Genomic DNA, 22,572 nt, shown 5'->3' with positions numbered 1-22,572 from the left:
ACCTAAATACACTGTTGGTCGATGATTAACCGGAAAAAATGATTTATAATCCGGTAAGTTACATTTATGCAATATGTTTTTCCAGTTAAACATGTGTTCATACATTGATTGATTAACAATTTATGTGTTTATATAGAAATACAATTACATATGTCCACATTCCTTTGACGATGCTTCCCATTCGGGCGACAACGCTCTAGGTATGACACAAATTTATTCCTGCTTATGCGAATTTAGTAGTAAAATTGCACCTTATTAGTTTGATAATTGAAATTATTTATATATGTCCTCAGAAAAAGGCAGTAACATACGAGAGTATTTGGAAAATTTGTTGAAGTCGCCTAATGTTCCGAACTTCGTTAGAAATAACTCTTTTCATCGATTTAATTTCGTTGTGGGTACATTATTTGAACATTGTTATGTATAAATTTCTTGTGTATGTATGTTTTGGTTTGATTATATTGTGTGTATATCTTTATTCGGATGAGATTTGTTGTGCATAACAAAACAATCTATCTATCTCTTCCATGTGAGTACTTTATTCCCACCATGTGACAAGTGTGACAACCCCATCAACTCACAACTCAGCTTTGAACTCAATCAATATTGTCTTTTACCCGCTTGATGTTTCATAACGTATGTTACTTGAACAATATGAATCAATTATACAATTTCATTTATAAGGTAACAACTTACCTTTTTCAAAACTTATTAACTTAGCTAATATGCATGTTATCATTGATTATTCCATATTTGCTTCTCTGTATACAAATACATTTAAGGATTATTGAAATATCAATACTAGTTCTTAATATATTTTACATATGCGTGCAAATGTATCGAAACAAATTATTAAAGAATCGTTTTCTATAGTCTCCACAACAAAGTTTTCATACATAAAGTTTCTAAACTTAAAGTTTCCCATAAAGTGTCGATACAGTTTTAAAAAGTATCGATCCCAGAAACATCGAAATCCATAAATATAATGTAATAGGTAAATTTACAATGTAACCAGTATAACTAAACCGGTTTTATGAGAGAATAGGTCTACATAATGTATCGACATTTATGGAATTTGTGTCGATATTGTTTGTCTAGAATAAATGCCCAAAAAGGGTGCACCCATAAAGTGTCAATACTTTTTAAAAAAGTATCGATCTCAAAAACATCAAAACCCATAATTATAATGTAATAGGTAATTTTGTAATATAACCGGTATAAATATATCGGTTTTATGTGAGAATAGGTCTATATAATGTGTCGACACTTTTGAATGTTGTGTCGATATTTTTTGTCCAGAATGAATGCCCAAAAGGGTGAACGCATAAAGTGTCGATATATTTATAAAATGTATCGATCCCAAAAACATCCAAACCGATAATTATAATGTAATAGGTAAATTTACAATGTAACCGGTATAAATAAACCGTTTTTTTGAGAAAATAGATATACATAATGTATCAACACTTGTGGAATTTGTGTCGATACTTTTGGTTCACAAGGAAAATCCAAAAAGGGTGCACCCATAAAGTGTCGATACATGTTTAAACAGTATTGATCCCTAAAACATCGAAACCCATAAATATAATGTAATAGGTAATTTTGTAATATAATCGGTATAAATATACCGGTTTTATGTCATAATAGGTCTACATAATGTGTCGACACTTTTGAATGATGTGTCGATACGTTTTGTCCAGAATGAATGCCCAAAAGGGTGAACGAATAAAGTGTCGATACATTTATAAAAAGTATCGATCCCAAAAACATTGAAACTGATAATTATAATGTAATAGGTAAATTTACAATGTAACCGGTATAAATATACCGGTTTTATGTTAAAATAGGTGAACATAATGTATCGACACGTTTTTTATTTGTGTCGATACTTTTTGTCCAAAATGAATGCCAAAAGGGTTGCACGCATAAAGTGTCGATACATTTTTTAAAAAGTATCGATCCCAAAAACATTGAAACCGATAATTATACTGTAATAGGTAAATTTACAATGTAACCGGTATAAAAGTACCGATTTTATGAGAAAATAGGTTAATATAATGTATCGACATATTTTAGATTTGTGTCGATACTTGTAAATAACGCATTTTTCTTCCTTCATACCCTAAATCGACAAACCCTAAAGACAGTTCTCTTCTCTTCCTCTATGACGAATATCAACGTTCATAACAGTTACGATCAGTTATTCATGTAAATTTCTCGATATTATGATATTGATTTCCAGATTGGATACTTTTTTTCCCTTCTTGTGTTCGATAAGTATGTTGTCAAAACCCTAATTTTTTAGAAAATCTTTAAAAAAAGGGGTTAGGTTTTAAAGTTTGTTGTTTGTGAATGGTTATAGGTTGCAAGTTCAATCTTTGTTCGCGAAGATGTTGACCTTCAAATCTCTATAGTCTTACTGAATGCGGAAGGATAAAGGAAGCTCATAATCATATTGACAACATAGCCAATAAAACCCCTTGCAGGGTCCAAATGGTAAGCTAAGAATTGGTAAAACAAGCTTCTTTTGAGGGTTTAGGGTTTAGAGCCCTCCAACGTAAGGAGTGTATGATTGAACATGACGTATAATAGTTGTATTCAGTTGTTGAAGAATTGCTCTTAATTTTATATAAGGATAGTTGTTATGATATACGTTTACGTTTCGGGACCAATTAGTTAGATTCGTGCAATAGCCTATATCCTCGAGGCAGAGCACAAGAAATCTGACACTTAAAGATTTACCAAGAGTAGTAGCTTTTGCTCTGCATGAAGACCGAACCTAGAATCAACTTTGCAATTATGCCTATCATGCTGAAGAGAACCTGCTGAATAATAGGATTTGCACACAACTGCAAGCATTTTAAACCCTAAACCCAACTACTCACATTGAAATTTATGCAACAGAGATGTCAATCATTTTATGGAAAAATTTCCATGTGAGGAGTTGGGTTTAGCATTTAAAATGCTTGCGGTTGTGTGCAAATCCTATTTTTCAACAGGTTCTCTTCAGCATGATAGGCATAATTGTAAAGTTGATTCTAGGTTCGGTCTTCATTCAGAGCAAAAGCTACCGCTCTTGGTAAATCTTTAAGTGCCAGATTTCTTATGCTTTGCCTCGAGGATATAGGTTACTGCACGCATCTAACTAATTGGTCCCGAAATGTAAACGTATATCATAACAACTATCCTTATATAAAATTAAGAACAATTCTTCAACAACTGAATACAACTATTATACATAATGTTCAATCATGCACTCCTTATGTTGGAGAGCTCTAAACCCTAAACCCTCAAAAAAAGCTTACCTTACCAATTCCTAGCTTACCATTTGAACCCCCAGGTTTTATTGGCTATGCAGTCAACATGATTAACCTGGATAATCCTAGTTACAAAACTAATTCTGGCCATGATTGCGGGAGACTATAGTCTATAGATTGTTTGGCATTTATGTTATGATACGGATGAAATATTAAACGATCTCGTAAGCCACAATCAAAATAGACTAAGAGAGGAAATTTTGTTAATATAGGGTTATTTTTGTATAAGTTACATACGATTTATAATTTTGTATGTGAATGTAATTATGTATGAGATGAGAAAAGTTAGCAATAGGTTGTTGTACATATTTCTTATACACAATAGGAGTCATGTTGATATTTACGATATATGGAGATCATTGTCATCACGTGCGGGACTGAATGGCCATTCCATTCCGTCTTCGAAAAAATCAGTTGATGTAAGTTGTGTGCTTGTATTCAAACTGAGCTTGACTTGAGGACATGTTAGTTTGTTATGCCCCTCACTGTTGCAGTACCCACATCGCCTAATTTTCTTCTCGACCTTGTTCTTCGGTACTTCTTTTCGCTTATGTTGTTTTCGTTGAGGGTCGCGAACGTTGTTTACTACAATGCTCTGGTTGACTGAATCATTCAAACCAAACGAGTTTTCAAATTATTTTATTAGTCTTTTCATCTCATCTCTTGCGGTTTTGAAAGGCGCGTCTGTCTTTGATGCAATGTAGCATAACCTACTTGACGTTGAACGTAGAGCAATGAACCTTACCATTTGCATCATTTCTGGAGGCACATTCAAGTCAACATAATTGGGTGCAGAAGCCTTCGCATCCTTAGTCCACCTACTTTGAATCAAAGTCCCGGGCAAATATGTGTAATCCAAGTGCTTCAAAATGTGAAGTTGATGGCGATACGGAAGTCCAATGGTCTCGAATATTTTGCAGGAGTAAATTAGGGTTTCCGAACGAGAATCAAAACTAATTTCAAATGTCCTATTTTTTTCTTTGTACTTTGTCAAAATATAATGTTGATATTCATCTGATAAGGACTTAATCTCTTCCTCAATCCGTTACAATGTCTCCCGTTGAAGTTCATCTTGGAACGTACGAAAAGATTTGCGAGTAAAAATCTCAGTAGCATGACTTTCAAGTTCGACCAGTTTTGTGATCTAGAAGGGCTTCGTCTGGGAACTTAAGTAATCCGCTTTCAACTTGTTCATACACATTCTACTAATTCCATCTTCAATTTCACGAACAACATCTAAATATGTCTTCTTGTGTTTCAGTGCAATCGCTAGTGAAGCATTTATAGACTCGCACCTTTGTGTTGAGTAAATATTGACAAAGAAATGACCGGTTAGATATGCTTGTGCCCATACGTGCCGATTATTTCCCTTCTCAATCACCCATGGATGCTTTTCGACGTTGAATTCTGAAATAACCGAACGCCATTAAATATCGAATTCCTCGGGTTTCACCAGGAAGCCATGCATTTTGAGAATGCTGCTATAAATTTTAGGTCACCAATGTTAGCTTGTGCATTGCGAGAAAGATGTCAAGAACATAATTTGTGCTTAACATAAGGGATAACAGATTTGATAGCCCTCTGCATTGCTCTATCTTCATCGGTGACAACTGAAATTGGCGATTTATTCATCATGGCTTCTAAAAAATTCTGTAGCACCCACTCGAAATATTGGGACGTCTCGTCAGCGATTATGGCAGTGGCAAACACAATTGTGTTATGGTGATGATTGACACCGACAATAGGCATAATTGGTCGACCATACAAATTATCTTTGTACGTTGTGTCGAACGCAATTACATCATCGAAGCATGTGTAATCTGATCTCGATGTAGAATCCAACCAAATAAGATTATGCAATGCCCCTGATTCATCTACCGAGTATGTCATAAAAAACCCGGGATCATCATATTTCTTATAATCAAAGTAAGCAATAAGCGCATTCACATCCCCATCGATGATTTCCTTTGATTTACCTCTTTGAAGTGCATTGTAGAGGTCTTTATGTATAAATCCAACATTATGATAGCCCCCTGCCTGTTGCGTTAAATAGTTCATTACTTGTGACGTGCCAACACCGACCTCTTTCAATGTTGTTGCCTCATCGATATCAGCCTTACTTACAGCTCTATTAGAACGCATAAATGGTGTCATAGCAGGTGTTCACAATGCATGATTATGTTTCTGATAAGACTTACTTATAACCCAGTGATCGTTTAAATTTGTTGTTGTAACTATGACTCTAGCCTTGCATCTTGTTCTTGTGACTGGCGTATAAGCACGTTGACGATCAACAGTATTGCCTTTTGATACTTGAAACCCTTCTTTGGAACAACAAAATTCTTGTGTCTTCAGATTCCCTTCCACGTCAAGCCGTGTTGTTCCCTTACGTGCACTAAACCCATGTTCCCGTACGAATCCCTTGTAAAAGTACCAAGCTTGATCACGTGAAGATAAGAGCTGACCAACCAATCTGTTAGATTCATCAACATTATGTACTTCATGACATTCCTCGGTTGGCTTAACATTGTCTGCATCAGTATGATCCATGGCAAAAATATTGTTGTGCAAGTTCAGTGGTCCCGGAGTTGATGGAGATGTAAGTAAAGGTTCATTCAACATGTTTCAGTCGTGCTTTCAATAGGATGTGGTATTGGTAGTGGTAGTTGAAGGGTGGGTACAACATTAAATTCGTGTGACATATTTAGGTGTGTACAATAACTACCTAAATATGTGTCGATACTTTTTCTAAAAGTATCGACCCAAAAAACATCGAAACGAATAATTATAATGTAATAGGTAAATTAACAATGTAACTGGTATAAATATACCGGTTTATTAGAAAACATGTCAACATAATGTATCGACACTTGTGTAATTTGTGTCGATACCTATTGTCCAGAATGAATGCCCAAACGAGGTGCACGCATAAAGTGTCGATACGATTATTAAAAGTATCGATCCCAATAAAATCGAAACCGATAATTATAATGTAATATGTAAATTTACAATGTAACCGATATATAAATATACCGATTTTATGAGAAAATAGGTCATCATAAAGTATCGACACTTATTAAATTTGTGTCGATACATTTTGTCCATAATGAATGCCAAACGGGTGCACGCATAAAGTGTCGATACATTTATTAAAAGTATCGATCCCAAAAACATCGAAACCGATAATTACAATGTGATAGGTAAATTTACAATGTACCCGATAGAAATATACCGGTTTTATGAAAAAAATAGTTCTAAATAATGTATTAACACTCTTTAAGTTTGTGTCGATACTTGTTTCCATAATGAATGCCCAACGAGGTGCACGCATAAAGTGTCGATACATTTAAAATTGTATCGATCCAAAAAACATCGAAACCGATAATTATAATGTAATATGTAAATTTGCAATGTTACATGTATAAATATATCGGTTTACTTATAAAATAGGTCAATATAAGCGCTACCTATTACATTATATAAGCGCTACCTAATATGTTATTGTACTTGATAATATTTCCGGTTAAATGTCTATTTTATTATATAGTCGCTACCTATTACATTATATAAGCGCTACCTAATATGTTATTTTATTTGATAATATTTTCGGTTAAATGATATAACATAACTAGTCTAAATCTTAACCGGTCACGTCATTTTTAGTCGTTTTTTAGGCGCCGCACAGCAGAAATACCCTCAACTAAATTAATATATAATCAAATAACATTTTTTAAAACATACAATCAAATAGTATTAATATCACTTTAAATATATATTATTTATCTTATAATTTGACTTTCATATGTTTTTTCTCTTTATGAGACATTCACAATATAAAAATACTTAATGGTGATTACCTCAAAAGAGAAAACTCATTTTATGTTCCTTTTCTTTACTGTTTTAATGTAAAATTTGATGTATTATTTAAAATAATATTAAAATTTCATATTAATAATTAAGATTAATAAGAGATGTGGAAAACCATTTAGTTCACACACCGATCTTCTATAAATATACCAAATGCTTGAACAAAGAATCATGCTCGATCTCTATTGGGTTTTCTTCGTTCTTAAGGTTTCTCTGTGTTTTACAAATCAAGTGAAAAAAATGCAAGAAATCAACCATTCTATTGGATTCGACAATGTCGTTGATGTTGGGTCATCGTTATCACAGGTCATATTATCAGGCGGCTCGACTACTTTAGATCCAGTCTTCTCTCATTGTCCACCACCGTCAACCGCCATTAAGGAGCCATTGGGCTCATCGGTCTATATCCGGCAACGAGATCTCCTTCAAAAATTCTGCCAAGAAAACAGAGGAAGCCCTTCAATTTCTCGAAATTCCACGAAGGGTCTTCTTCTAGACTACAAAAAACCTCCATTAACGACCAATTACTTGAGCCCTCAAAAGAAGAAGCTGTACAGAGGGGTGAGACAGAGGCAATGGGGAAAATGGGTAGCCGAAATCAGACTCCCGCAAAACAGAGTCCGTGTCTGGTTAGGCACTTACGACAACGCCGAAACCGCCGCTTATGCTTACGATCGCGCCGCGTATAAGCTTCGAGGAGAATACGCGAGGTTGAATTTCCCGAACACGAAGGACTTGACTGAGTTGGGATTTGCAGACTGTGCTAAGCTGAAGGCTTTAAAGAACACGGTGGACGCTAAGATTCAAGTCATTTGTCAAAAGGTGAAAAGAGAGAAGAAAACTAAGAAGAAAGCAGCGAAACAAGCTAGTGTTTCGGAGCCGTTGTCTAATTCCTCGCCGCCTTTGTTTTTTAGCGACGAATTAAGCAACGAATCGGCGACGCCGAAAGTGTCGGAAGATGGGTTTTGGAGATGTAAGAATTCGCCTTCTTCTGTTTTGAATGATTATCCGACGATGATTACAGAGGAACCAGTGTTTGAAGATTGTTCGCTTGCGAGAATGCCGTCTTTTGATGCTGAATTGCTGTGGGAGATTCTTGCTAATTAGGATGATTATTCTTTTTGTTTTTCACTTCTTATGTACGAATGTAGTGGCATATTCGTAAATTATTGTATAAAATTTATTAATTAAATAAAATAAATAAATATAAATATATTTTTTATATTTATTTAATAAATAAATAAATACGAACAAAAATATATTCAATTTATTTATATTTTTACAAACAAACTCGTTTGTTGGCTTATTTAAAGTTCGGTTGTGTGTTCATTTATATGTTTACTCGATTCTCATTTTTCTATTTTATTTTTATATTTTAATCATCAGTAAAGATTGAAGAATAAATTAAACATAAGATGAAGTTTAAACTGTGAAATTTAAGAAACTTAAAGACTAGTGACATAATTTCACTAATTTTCTTTGACCCGAAAATAAAAGTAGATGTTTACAAACATTAAACAAAGATGTTTACGAATGTTAAATAAATATATTTGTAAACGTTAAATGAACGGATACAAATATCTTTAATAATAAATAAATAACAAACACAGATACAACACTGAAAATTTATATGAATATAAACCGAACATAAATGTCTCTAAAAATAAGCAAATGAATACCAACATAATTTTCTTTGCGTAAACTCGATAGAATGACACTCGTATGTAGGAGATCTACTCATAAACCGATATATATATATATTTTTCTAATAAACGGTTATACCGTAAATTTATCTTTACAGGGCAAATAAGTTCTATGAAACACAAGCTGACTAAACATACATTACCCGAGAAAGTTTATTAAAAAAAAGCGGGAAAAACAATGAAATAATGAAAAATAATAATCCACACATGCAAGACCCCAAATGGACATTATAAGAAATAGTGACAGGGAATACCTCTAGGCTGCCCTCTGGACTCTGATAGTTTTTGAGATGATTTCCTTTAGATCATCGCAGCGGCTGCGGTGATAATCGATCCACAAGCACAGCTGCCTAATGGCCTCCCTCTTCTCCTCTCCTAGTCCGATTATGCCTTGATCCTTCTCTTTCATCATCGTCTCCAACAATTCAACCTTCTTCTCCAGCTGATTCATGGCTTTCACCAGATTCTCCTTCTCGCCTTCTTCCTTGTGTGCCTTAATCCGTAGCTTCTCCACTTGCTCTCGCAGCGTGGATTCTTCTTCTTTCAGATCTTTCAGTTGCTTGACCAAGTTTGTTACTTCATTAGTTAGCCGCTTCTTTTCACTCTTTGTCTCTTCAACCCAACGCTTTGCAATCTTGAGCTCTTTCGATGTTTCTTCGATGCAATGCTCGTAGTTTCTACACCCCTTTTCGAATTTATCGATGATTGATTCGAATCCGATCAATGTACTATTCACATTCTCAGAGACATCATTGATCATCCTGCTATAGGCTTCATTATTCGCAACGATTATTCCAGACAATGTTGAGATCTTTTCTTCAAGCAGTCTTTTTTCTTCCAGGTACTTTGCTTCCGCTTTTCTGTAGCTCTCTTCGTTCTCGGTTAGCAATTGTTCTGTGACTCGAAGTTTTTGGTTTGACAACCGGAGCTTAACTTCGATATTGCGGACCTTCTCAACCAAGCTACTGAGCTCATCTCCTTTCATTTCTACATCTCTTTTCAAGTCTTCAATGGTTTGCTCCAAATCGGCAACTATTTCATCCTTTGATTGAATGCTCGTATTGTGCTCTCCTGCCATTTCTTGCATCTTCCTTTCTGTGAATTCAATAGTTGCCTTGCACTCCTCGAATGAAGCTTCAAGTTGTTTGTATTCCTCGTTTAGCTTGTTAAAAGCATCATCTTGTTCTTTTAGCATTCTCTGATGATTTGTAATCTGATTTAGGAGATCATTTTTCTCATCTTCCTTTGCTTGCAAATCTCGTTCAAGGTCTTCAACCACCTGACTTTTAGATTTGATGTTTATACGGAATTCTTCAGACATTTCTTCCAGTTTCCTTTCCGCAACTTCCACATTAGCCTTGCACTCTTGGTATAACCCCTCGATCTCTTTGTATTCCTCAACCAACTTCTTATATGCCTCGCCATGTTCTTCTAGTGTTCTCTGACGATTGACAATTTGGCTTTCGAATCCAGACTTCTCGTTCTCAAATTTGATCAATCTTTCTGATGATTCATGTTTCTCTCTCTCAAGCTGCAACTCTAGTTCATTTCTCTGGCTCTGTAATGAATCCAACTCCTGCTGCAAATCGTTGACCTGTGACACTAGGGCATTGATCTGAAGCCCTCTTTCTGCCAAAGTTTTCTCTAATTCAAAGATTTGATTTTGTAAACCCACCCTTTCCTGCCTCAACTGATTGTTCTCTTCGATTTTCGTTCTCAAGTCCTCTTCCAGTTCACCTTTCTGATTCTTCAGAGAATTGACCTCAGATTCTAGTTCCTCGATATGTGCCAGCAAGCTCTCTTTCTCCAGCAAAACTCTTTGTTGATCCTCAGTCTTGCTTACTATCTCTTCTTTTGCCTTTTCTATTTCAATCACATGATCTGAAACAGCTTGAGTTCTACTCTCAAGCTGAACTTCAAGTTCTGCTTTCTGGCTATGCAGGGACTCCAACTCCTGCAGCAATGTATTTATCTGATCCATCAAGCTCTTCACCTGAGTCGACGCTTCATCACCTTTTACTACAATATGTTCTTCCAACTGAGCTTTCTGGGTCCGCAATGACTCCATGTCTACTAGCAGATTGTTAATCTGCAATGTCAAATTCTCCACTCTAGACAATGATTCTTTCTCTTTGTCCTCAAAATTACTTGTGAGAGTCGAAAGTTCTTCTTGTCTCTGCTTTGATATCATCTCTAGTTCTGAAATTTGGGATTGCAGTCCTGTATTTTCCTCCCTCAACTTGTCGTTCTCCTCAATTTTCGTTCTCAAGTCCTCTTCCAGTTCACCTTTCTGATTCTTCAGAGAACTGACCTCAGATTCTAGTTCCTCGATATGTGCCTGCAAGCTCTCTTTCTCCAGCAAAACTCTTTGTTGATCCTCAGTCTTGCTTACTATCTCTTCTTTTGCCTTTTCTATTTCAATCACATGATCTGAAACAGCTTGAGTTCTACTCTCAAGCTGAACTTCAAGTTCTGCTTTCTGGCTATGCAGGGACTCCAACTCCTGCAGCAATGTATTTATCTGATCCATCAAGCTCTTCACCTGATTCGACGCTTCATCACCTTTTACTACAATATGTTCTTCCAACTGAGCTTTCTGGGTCCGCAATGACTCCATGTCTACTAGCAGATTGTTAATCTGCAATGTCAAATTCTCCACTCTAGACAATGATTCTTTCTCTTTGTCCTCAAAATTACTTGTGAGAGTCGAAAGTTCTTCTTGTCTCTGCTTTGATATCATCTCTAGTTCTGAAATTTGGGATTGCAGTCCTGTATTTTCCTCCCTCAACTTGTCGTTCTCCTCAATTTTCGTTCTCAAGTCCTCTTCCAGTTCACCTTTCTGATTCTTCAGAGAACTGACCTCAGATTCTAGTTCCTCGATATGTGCCTGCAAGCTCTCTTTCTCCAGCAAAACTCTTTGTTGATCCTCAGTCTTGCTTACTATCTCTTCTTTTGCCTTTTCTATTTCAATCACATGATCTGAAACAGCTTGAGTTCTACTCTCAAGCTGAACTTCAAGTTCTGCTTTCTGGCTATGCAGGGACTCCAACTCCTGCAGCAATGTATTTATCTGATCCATCAAGCTCTTCACCTGATTCGACGCTTCATCACCTTTTACTACAATATGTTCTTCCAACTGAGCTTTCTGGGTCCGCAATGACTCCATGTCTACTAGCAGATTGTTAATCTGCAATGTCAAATTCTCCACTCTAGACAATGATTCTTTCTCTTTGTCCTCAAAATTACTTGTGAGAGTCGAAAGTTCTTCTTGTCTCTGCTTTGATATCATCTCTAGTTCTGAAATTTGGGATTGCAGTCCAGTATTTCCCTCCCTCAACTTGTCGTTCTCCTCAATTTTCGTTCTTAAGTCCTCTTCCAGCTCACCTTTCTGATTTTTCAGAGAATTTAACTCAAATTCTAGTTCATTTATTTTTGTCAGCAAACCCTCTTTCTCATGCAAAACTCTTTGTTGATCCTCGGTCTTGCTTACTATCTCTTCTTTTGCCTTTTCTATCTCGATCACATAATCTGATATAGCTTGAATTTTTCTCTCCAGCTGCACTTCCAGTTCTGCTTTCTGGCCATTCAAGGACTCCAGCTCCTGCTGCAAAGTATTTATCTGATCCATCAAGCTCTTAACCTGAGTTGATGCTTCATCGCCTTTCACTACAATATGTTCTTCCAACTGAGCTTTCTGGGTGCGTAATGACTCCATGTCTGCAACCATATTGTTGATCTGCAATGTCAAATTCTCCACTCTAGATGATGATTCTTTCTTGTTATCCTCAAACTTCATTGTGAGAGCCGAAAGTTCTTCATGTCTCATTTTTGATATCATCTCGAGTTCTGAAATTTGGGACTGCAGTACTGTATTTTTCTCCCTCAGCTGATCGTTCTCTTCCATTTTAGTTCTTAAGCCCTCTTCCAATTCACCTTTCTGATTCCGTAGAGAATTGACCTCAAGTTCTAGTTCTTTCATTTGTGCCAGCAAACTCTCGTTCTCCTCCAGAACTCTTTGCTGATCCTCAGTCTTGCTTACTATCTCTTCTTTTGCCTTTTCTATCTCAATCACATGATCTGAAATAGCTTGAGCTTTACTCTCAAGCTGATCTTCCAGCTCTGCTTTCTGGCTATGCAGGGACTCCAGCTCAAGCTGCAAGGTATTTATTTGATCCATCAAGCTCTTGATTTCAGTTGATGCTTCATCACTTTTCACTGCAATATGTTCTTCCAACTGAGATTTCTGTGTGCGTTGTGACTCCATGTCTGCTACCAGATTGTTGATCTGAATTGTCAAATTTTCCACTCTAGAGAATGATTCTTTCTCATTGTCCTCGAATTTAGTTGAGAGAGTCAAAAGTTCTTCTTCTCTCTGTTTTGACATCATCTCGAGTTCTGAAATTTGGGATTGCAGCCCTATATTTACCTCTCCCAGCTGTTTCACTTCACTTGCTTTGTTCTCTAATTGAAGCTCCATATCTCTGTTTGTTGTTCGCAATTGTTCCAATTCGAGTTCCAAGCTTGTTACTTGTGCCTCTAATTTTTTTATCTTAGCAGATAATTGATTCCCATGCACTTCATGCAACTCTTTGAGCGTCACAAGTTCCTTTTCTCTGTCACCCAGATCCGCCTTTGATTGACTAATTTCAGCCATGAGTTGTTGTATTGTGCCCTGTGCCAGCTGAATCTCATTCGAAACCTTAGAGAGCTTTGCGTTCAGCGACTTATTCTCTTCCATCGTGACATTAAGACTCTGGCTCACTCCCGAAACTCGTTGTTCTGAAGATTCCAGCTGTTGCTGCACATTGAAAACTTCCCCTCTGACACTGTCTAGCTCTTGCTTTAAATTTATATTTTCCTCCTTCAGCAAACCAACTTCTCTTCTAAGATCTTCCGCAAGCTTCTCGCCATCTTCAATTCTTTTAACAGCGGCCTCTTTCTCTATAAGTAATTGACTGTTTTCTCTATGCAGCTCCTCCAATCTTTGGTTCACCTCGGCTTCCATCTTAGCAGCAGTGTCCAGCTTCTGCCTTAGCGCTTCATTCTCAACCAGAAGTTTTGATTTTTCACTCTCTGATCTTTCAGATTCAAGCTTTATATTTGTGTTGATTTCCTCTGCTTCTTGTACCTTGCTTAAAGAAGCTAGATAGTTTGAATTCAAGGCATCTTTTTCTTCACTTGTATCTGCCAGCTTCCGCTTAAGATCAGCAATTTCCAGAGTTGCAGCTTCAAGTTCTTGTTTAACGCCTTCTATTGCATGAAATTCTCTCTCCAAGATTCCATTTTTACTGCCCCCATTTTTTGTAGAACTATCAGAATTCGAATCCGAGCTTGACGAAGAGGATGCATCTTTATCTCGTTTCCCATGAGCTTTTTTCCTCAGCTCCCCTGTGAGATGATCATAGTGTGCATACAGGTTCTGGTAGTGTTCGTGAAAATCCTCGATTAACCGAACAAGAGGTTCCTTCTTGGAGTCATCTATCGGAACTCCATCATTTCCTTCAGAATCTTCATCCTTGATGAGCTTCAATATTGTTGCCACCTTTTCATCAATTTCTGCAGTGAAGGGAGTTTACACTTGAGATAAAAAAAAATCAAAAGTTGAAAACCATGTTAAGCTGCCTGTGGCATTTCAGAACATTCATAAATCGGAGTCTGTGTTACTCAGAAAATTAGTAATCAAAGTTACAAGTAAAATAGAAAATTGCGCCCAAAAGAAACACAAAGTATATGTAGAAAATTACCTATTTTACTTCCTTTAAGCTGCTCATCCCTTTCTGGATCAACATGGTACCCTAAGAAGGACTTTATAGACTCCCTAAAACGATGCCTGGTCATCTCTATCGGATTACCAGCTGATTTTACTCAGGAAGTGGGCATGAAGAAAAGGCAATCTCCATCACAAGCATAAAACCTGAAAAGGGCATAATTAAGGATACTTGGTAATTAGTTTCAAAATTGTTCCAACCAGAGACAATACAACACAGCCCTAACTAGAGAAGATTGATTGCAGAAGTTGCAAACAAATGATGTCATGAGAACCCTAAACAACTAATCACCAATTAAACACAATTAAAATAATTTAACAAAGTATACTGGTATTATATTGACTAGAACCGGGTATCAATGGCGCCAAACTCACTCCCCCTATATTAAAATACTCTTGGCCCTGAACTTGACACCAAAAGTGAACAAAAAGTGCTACTTTTTTAAAAAAAGAGAATCAAATCCATTTTCTATTGGGCAATTCAACTTAAAATGGCAAGATCTCAAACATTTTTTTTTCTCTCAAGTGGAAAGTTGGGAACTAATTTATTAAATCTAAGCATCAAAATTATCAAATAAGACAAAATAATAGGAACATGATTATAAGATTTTGGTTCCATAGTAGAACATGGTCCACATGATCAACGTATGCATCTTCATTACTATCACTACTATCTTATTATTCAGCAAACAAAAACAATACAAGACTAACCCAATCGAATTGTATCAATCAATAATCGAAAGCTTAGTTGATCAGATGGTTTACATGAAACGGAGGTTTGAAGCGATTTAACCAATAGAAAAAGAGAAAATTACTATATTTATTAGTTTTTTTTTTAATTTAAAATTATTTGAATAAAATCAAACATATAATATATTATTCATTATTCAATCTATTCAACCGATCGAACCAGTAATCGAGATCCACACTCTCAGTCAAGCAGCAATCAGCATAATAAGAAAGATTATTAAGAAAAAACAGCTAAACTTGTCATTTTAAGGAGCAAATGATCAGTAAAGTGGCGGGTATGATTCCAGTCTGGCGTGGCGACACATCATCATCACATTCACTGGGGAATGCAATCACCCACCCACAAATGGAGAATCTGATTTGGTATCGAAACGATAAAAGACAGCTATTATTGCAAAAAAAAAAAAAAGGTGAGCTGTTCCTTTTGTTCATTCATTTTCTTTTTTCCAATTCATACATACAAGTCAAGGCCAGTGAATCATCATCACTCAATTACTCAAAAACAGTAAAGGAATAGCAGTAGGAATTGGGCACTATTTTCACCTGAGATCTGAGACTTTCTCGTAACCTTCGTCTCTCAATCTTGAATCCGAAGCTTTGCTAAATTTCTGCAGAAAACAAGTAGATTTCGATTTTTTTTCTAAATTAAAAAGAGTGAAATATTGAAATTCAAGATGAATAACCGAATCAACACTGATGCTGATACAAGTTGTAAGTCCGAAACGAATAAAATCTGGAAAATATTAAAGAAGAAGTCCTTTGATTTGCACTGGAAATCATCATCTAATAAGCTTTTCATCTTTTAAGTCATTTTCAATTACGGAGTTCGAAAACAAAAACCACATGGAAGTCCAAAGCATAAAGAAAAGATCAAAGTTAATCTTATGATAAAGAAAACAAGTGAATCAAAGTACAAATTCGTTGCATGAAAAAGAAAAGAGAGTGAAAACTGAACTGAAAATTCAATTACCGAAACTGATCGAAGTTTTTTTTTTCTATTGAAACTGAAGTTTTAAGTAATCAAAGGAACGAAGTAAGTGATGATTAATCAGCCGATGAACAAAGGTTACCTTAGAATCAGAGCTTCAAAACTTGATTAAGACGAAGAATCTGAAAAAACGAAGAATCAGAGTTTTTTTTTAAGTAAAAAGAATTGTTGCATTTTTTTTAACCAAATAAGAGCATGGCTGTAGGCTTTCATTCTCAGGGGACGGAATGGAATTCTTGGAGCTTTCTTTTATTCTAATAATAATTAACCGCCCTTGCCTTTGTATTTTATTTCAGTTATGCCCTTCAATTTCTCGTCACAAGAGATGAATTCAATAAACCACATTCATTTGTATTTTCTCGTTTAATTATTTTTCTTTCTGTTCATTTTGGCTGTCGGAAAACGAAATGTTTCTACTCTCAACGTGATTGGATTCAAATACTTTTTAAAAAATAATAGAATTTGAAATCTTATTTAAATTATATTAAATTACTTATCACTTAAATTAATCTCTATTGTTAATTAAATTTAAATATTTTAAATTATCAAGTAAATTAAATTTAAGTAATTAAATAAAGTTAATTGATTTTTATTAACATGTAACTTTATTTTTAGTTATTTAACAAAATTAATTTGAATTCAAACTATAACAAGTACAGTAGGATTTAAAACTGATTATAAAATTTGAATTTCATTTTTTACTTAATTGAATGAGATAAAATTATTTATGTTTTTCTATCATTTTAAAATAAAATCTTAAATTTTAAGAGATAAATATAAAAACTACACTTGAATTTTGGTCAAATATATAAATATATAAATAAATTTTGATTTTGTACAAATGTATACATAAATTTTTAATTCTATCCAATTTTCATAAATTCCTAAAATTATCATCAACATAACATCATTTTTTTACAGACCACATAGCATTATTTTATGTTTAAATATTATGTATATAACTAATTATATGTATATGATATGAAAAATAAAATGAATAAATTTACTTTTAAAATGTATATAATTAAATAAAAAACAAGACTTCATATATATAATTAAGTCAAAATTAAAGTTCATGAATATATTTGTAACAAATCAAAGTTTATGTTCCTAAATTTTAGAGTTAAAGTAAATTTGACTCTAAACTTGATAAACTTTTTTGAACTTGATCATTGAAGGGTTTTTTTTTCATATCAGTCTTTGAACTCGATAATTTTCTTAATTTTAACATTTTTACAATAAGATATCCTAAGATTGTGTCACATAACACTCTTATAGTGTTAAATTATTAAATAATAATAAAATCCAATTTAATGGCTAAATTAGAAAAAAAAAGAAATATAATGATCAAATTGAAAAAAATAATCGAATTCAGGGGAGAAGAGCACGTGAAGTGAACCACTGCACTGTTGAATTATATTTCTTTCTACGTTTTAGTCACGAAACTTCCTGTTTCTGAGGCTTGTACCTTTGCGGACTTCAGTTGTTGTCCAAATCAAGGATTCAAAATTCCTACCCTAGGCAAAAATAAAAAATTAGTCACATAAAATTACTCGTAAATAAGAATTTTAAAAAAATTAAAACAGGATATTGATTGATTAGAAAAAAAAATAATGAATATAATAACAAGCAGATGAAATATTTGCAAAAAAATCATGTTTTTTTTCTTGGTTATGGCAGTGTTGTTGGTGATCATTTCAGTGAGTCGATCATAGCGGCCGCGGTGATAGTCGATCAACTGGCAGAGCTCTCTAATGGCTACCCTCTTTTCTTCTTCCCTACCTAACAATGCTTCATCTTTTTCCTTTGTAATCTTCTCGAATGCTTTCACTAGAGTCTAAAGCTCCGCCCTGGCTTTCAACAGCTTCAACTTTTCTTCTCCTTCCTCACTCAACTTAGCTTCAAAAACTCGAAACCTTCTCCTTCAACAACTCGTTTTCCTTACCAACTTCTGCTAACATCGCGTCCACATTCAGCTGTTCAGTTTCATGAGCCTTCCCTGTATCGATGTTATTGGTAGAAACAAGCTCATCTTCAACCTTTGAAGCGCCGGTTTGCGAATTTCCATTCACCAATAAAATCTATCCATTCAATGCATTTTTGCCTGCCTCCATTGTATCCTTGAAGTTCATACTGTAAATAGAGAGACTGGTACTCTGTGAAAGTCCTCAATGAGTCCAATGAATTCGGGCTCCTTTTTCCCTCTGCTTCTCCACTTGGGGAGCTTCAAGATTCTTTCAACATCTGCTAAGGAAGACAGAGAGCTTCTGAATCTGATACATCAAAACACTAATCAATATCAAAATAAAATAGAAAATTATTGCAACTAAATTTGAAGTTTTTCTCTATCGGCACAAGGAAATTATTACAAGACAGACATGGTGACAAACTTTGCAGCAGTCTAGTACTACTAAAATTATTCCAGACTTGGTCATGGTCCATTAATCCATACATTAGATGCTTCAATTCAGATAACTTATGTAGACAAGAATGCATTAAGCTTTACATTAAGATGCAAGACCATATTTAATTGAAGGGAATGAATAGCCCATAGGTCACTGATAACCGGACTCGGATCATACATTGATCTAAGAGGATCTATGATAACATGGACTCTTAAACAAGTGTCAAATACGGATGTGTCTTATGCGGGTATGTCCACCATGACCAGATCATTCCAGACTTGCACTTCAAGAAAAATGAAGAGTCAAAGCGACATAGCAGGTAATAAAAAGAAGGTAGCCAGTGAAGATATCAACAAAATTTCAATCTTTTGGACTATGGTAGTTTATACAAACCTGTTTTAGTTACTTCTATTCTCCATCTTTTTAAACTTTTAACATCATGAAAATCCTCTGCGGTCATTGTTGGGCTTTGTTGCTTCCTCACTATGAAATTTGCAGCAAATTTAATGAATGAATCCCCACCCAAGCGAAACAAAAAATGAAAAAAAGAAGGCATTCTTCATCTCAAACACAACAAAGAACAAACATTAGTAACTACTTGACATTGCCACATCCAAACACTGCAATCAATGTACACACTTGACCTATCTGCATTAAGAATCAAATAGTGACATTATAACCTAGTCAAAATGTTAATAAGAGATTCAGGAATCAAAGTCTATCCACTTTTAGCCAAATCCAATCATAAATTATAAAACCGGACACACTCTTATCCGATGCATACACGTATCCGACACTCATCCAGAATCCGAGTAACGTATTTCGAAATAATACTTTTTATGAAACCCAGCTATCCAAAAAAGTAAAAACCTTGTTTGCCCTGAAGTACTGAAAACATTTATCCATCTAGGAATCTTCCTTTCAGCTAAGGGATCTAACAATTATTCTACTACAGTAGCTTTATATGATTTTGACCTCAAGGCTTACCAACAAAAAAGGGGAACCCCATTGTTCATAAGTCTTTAGATGTCATCTTCTAAGACAACAGCAGCCAGCCCCCACCCATTTCCTGGCACCATTGAATGAATCTCAAAAATTAAATGACAATTACGGCCACTATTTGATTAACCCGACGATCAAATGTTTATTTAATCACGAATTTTCAATTAAATCATGAGATTACTGCATCGATTCGTTTACACATCGCTGAAACGACGAAAAATTCTATAGTTCCAACTTGAATAATTCGACCTGAATATTACAATTTTTGAAAACGAATCAATAAATGAATAGAATAATAAGATCGCAAATTTATCGGTAAAAAATCTTCGGAAAAAACAAAACAACGTAATTTTCTCATCGTTTTCTATTCCGATTACATCCGCAACCGAATCAAAATCAAACTTGTTTTTTTTAATCAGAAAATTAGATCCAAAACAAATCTTACCTGAAAACTGAAGGCAAATATTCTTTCTGCGGATCAAAAAGCAGTGAGAAGTGATAAAATCATCGAAAAAATAGGTCAAAATTATAAGAAATTATTCACTGTTTAATAGTTTTAGGGGGGAGCATTTGTCTTGGGCTGGCTGGTCCCTGAGAATGAATTTTTTGGCGCGTCTTTTGAATCAATTGCCCTTTGATTTCAGTTTTTATTACTACACTCATAAATTATAGCCGAATCTATGGAAAAAAACGCGATAATTTCGTCGATTCGAATATAATTGGCTAAAATTCCAACATTGGCCCACGTGCTCGATTCCAGCGCTTTTGTTTTCTGTCTTGTCTTAATCTACTTTTATTAAATAATAAAAATGTATTTAACGTAAAAATGTTATTAATTAGTAATAATCAGGTAAACAAACTCGATAAAAACTGCTAGGCCCCTAAACAAACTCAACGAACACATTCATATTCCTTCATTTAATTTTAGTTGAATAAAACATGAATGAAGCTATCTCGATGATAAAATAATTTTGTTATTTCTTAAAATTTCAGATTCAAACGCCATGAATTGTAGGGCTGTTAGTATTCAATGTCAAATGATTGAAAATTATTTTTAAATAAATATTATCTTGTATTTATCTCAGATTAATAAAAAAATTATAACTGAATAAACAAACGAACCGAACAAGTGTATTTGAGAAAAAATTCTTTCTAAATAATTTTAGGGTTTATATTTTCTTTAATTGATTATGGTATTTTTATTTGGGTAAAAATATTAATAAGTTTAAGGTTAAAATTTATTATGTCTCAATATTTTAAACGAGTTTGGAGATTGAGTTGAATATAAACAAACGAATAAATTACAAAACATCTACAAATATAAATGAACAAATGAGTCATTTATTCGTGTTTGTTTATTTAATTAAATGAACATAAAATTTTATTTATGTTCATTCATTTAATAAATAAACATATTCGCTTAGAATCTGTGGTCCACCAACTCATTTTGGTGCTTCAAATAGGAACGGGAAGTGAGTTGAGATCAACAACTAAACTATGGTCCTCATTATAATTTTAAGAGCATTTTGAGCCACAAAATTTGGGTGTAACACCACATTTGGAATAATCATTTTTATATAAAATAAATAGTAAAATTATATATTAATTTTGGTTGAATATAATATGATAAATGAGTTAAGTAAAATTATATATAATTTATTGAGTTAAGTAATTTTAGTGATAAATGAGAATATCCTACATAGAGGATTTGGGTTCAAACAGCTATGTTTACATGGTATGTACACGTCATTATAGATTATAATTTTTTGAATAAATACTATTGTATACCCACTCAATCTATTAAAAAATATATTTTCACTAAACTCAAAATTAAAATTTATAATTATCAAATAATACAATTATATTCAATACTTAAAGTTTTAGTAATATATCAAATAATTTATTATACAAATTCAATATTTATTAAAAATTAATTACTTAAATTGTTTTGATTTATCAAACAAATACAATATACTCATTTTAGGCCTAGGTGTAGACCATAAATCTTAATCGTTCACTTTATGTAATTGTAGCCATAGGATACAACGTGGTTTAGTCTATTTATAGGAGGTACTTTACCAATACAAAGTCACGACGTACATAGCATGCTGATAGCGTTATTCTACCATCCTTCTAGAGCTCTAAGTAGTATATTTCAAATGTCAAATAACCACATATATATATAATTTTAATATGAATGGCATATGTACCATTAACATTACACATCAATATATATAGACACCTATTTTTATTTGTTTGTGATAATATATTATTATTATTAAATAAATAAATACTATTAAAATACAAATTAAATCCACATATAAATTAAAATACTCATAAATAAAATTAACGTTCATTTACAAAACTCAATACAAATTTATGGTCCAAACAAAGTTAGATATAATCTTTATACTTTCCCCAGATAATAAAACTCGTTGCCAATAATCCTTCGGCCGTCAATTAATGTGACAATCATGTTTATCACGACAATAATAACTACATCGAACAAACAAAAAGTAGAGAAAAATATTAGTGATTACCATAATTAATGTGAACACAAACAATACCAAAATGTAAACATAATATTTTAATAGAGTGAACGCAACAAAAGACCGAATCCAGAGCTTATTTTCATTCAAATCAAACGCAATATTTAGGGTTACATCAATGTTCAACATACTATAAATAGGAACGATTGATGAGCATTGAGAACAAATAAAAGAGGCAACCATTACAACACACTTATCGAGATTTTTTAGAGTTTGTTCGAATC

The 22,572-nt window shown here is 34.0% G+C and overlaps 2 protein-coding genes across 2 annotated transcripts; one reads left to right on the top strand and one right to left on the bottom strand.

The window, feature by feature from the left end:
* Nucleotides 1-7,391: 7,391 nt before the first annotated feature.
* On the top strand, nucleotides 7,392-8,323 carry LOC120191791 (ethylene-responsive transcription factor ERF061-like). Its single transcript, XM_039194704.1, has one exon. It carries the CDS (start codon nucleotides 7,425-7,427, stop codon nucleotides 8,289-8,291), a length of 867 nt encoding a protein of 288 aa, XP_039050635.1. The 5' UTR covers nucleotides 7,392-7,424; the 3' UTR covers nucleotides 8,292-8,323.
* Nucleotides 8,324-9,143: 820 nt separating this feature from the next.
* On the bottom strand, nucleotides 9,144-14,808 carry LOC120191850 (COP1-interactive protein 1-like). Its single transcript, XM_039194740.1, has 2 exons — nucleotides 14,632-14,808; nucleotides 9,144-14,443 (listed from the first exon to the last, which is right to left on the bottom strand). The coding sequence occupies exons 1-2, from the start codon at nucleotides 14,723-14,725 to the stop codon at nucleotides 9,144-9,146; spliced, it is 5,394 nt and encodes a 1,797-aa protein (XP_039050671.1). The 5' UTR covers nucleotides 14,726-14,808.
* Between the last annotated feature and the right edge of the window lie 7,764 nt (nucleotides 14,809-22,572).

Source organism: Hibiscus syriacus, unplaced genomic scaffold (genome assembly GCF_006381635.1).
Source record: "Hibiscus syriacus cultivar Baekdansim isolate YM2019G1 unplaced genomic scaffold, ASM638163v2 tig00116971_pilon, whole genome shotgun sequence".
Lineage (NCBI taxonomy): Eukaryota > Viridiplantae > Streptophyta > Magnoliopsida > Malvales > Malvaceae > Hibiscus > Hibiscus syriacus.
This window is presented reverse-complemented; position numbering and strand designations above follow the sequence as displayed.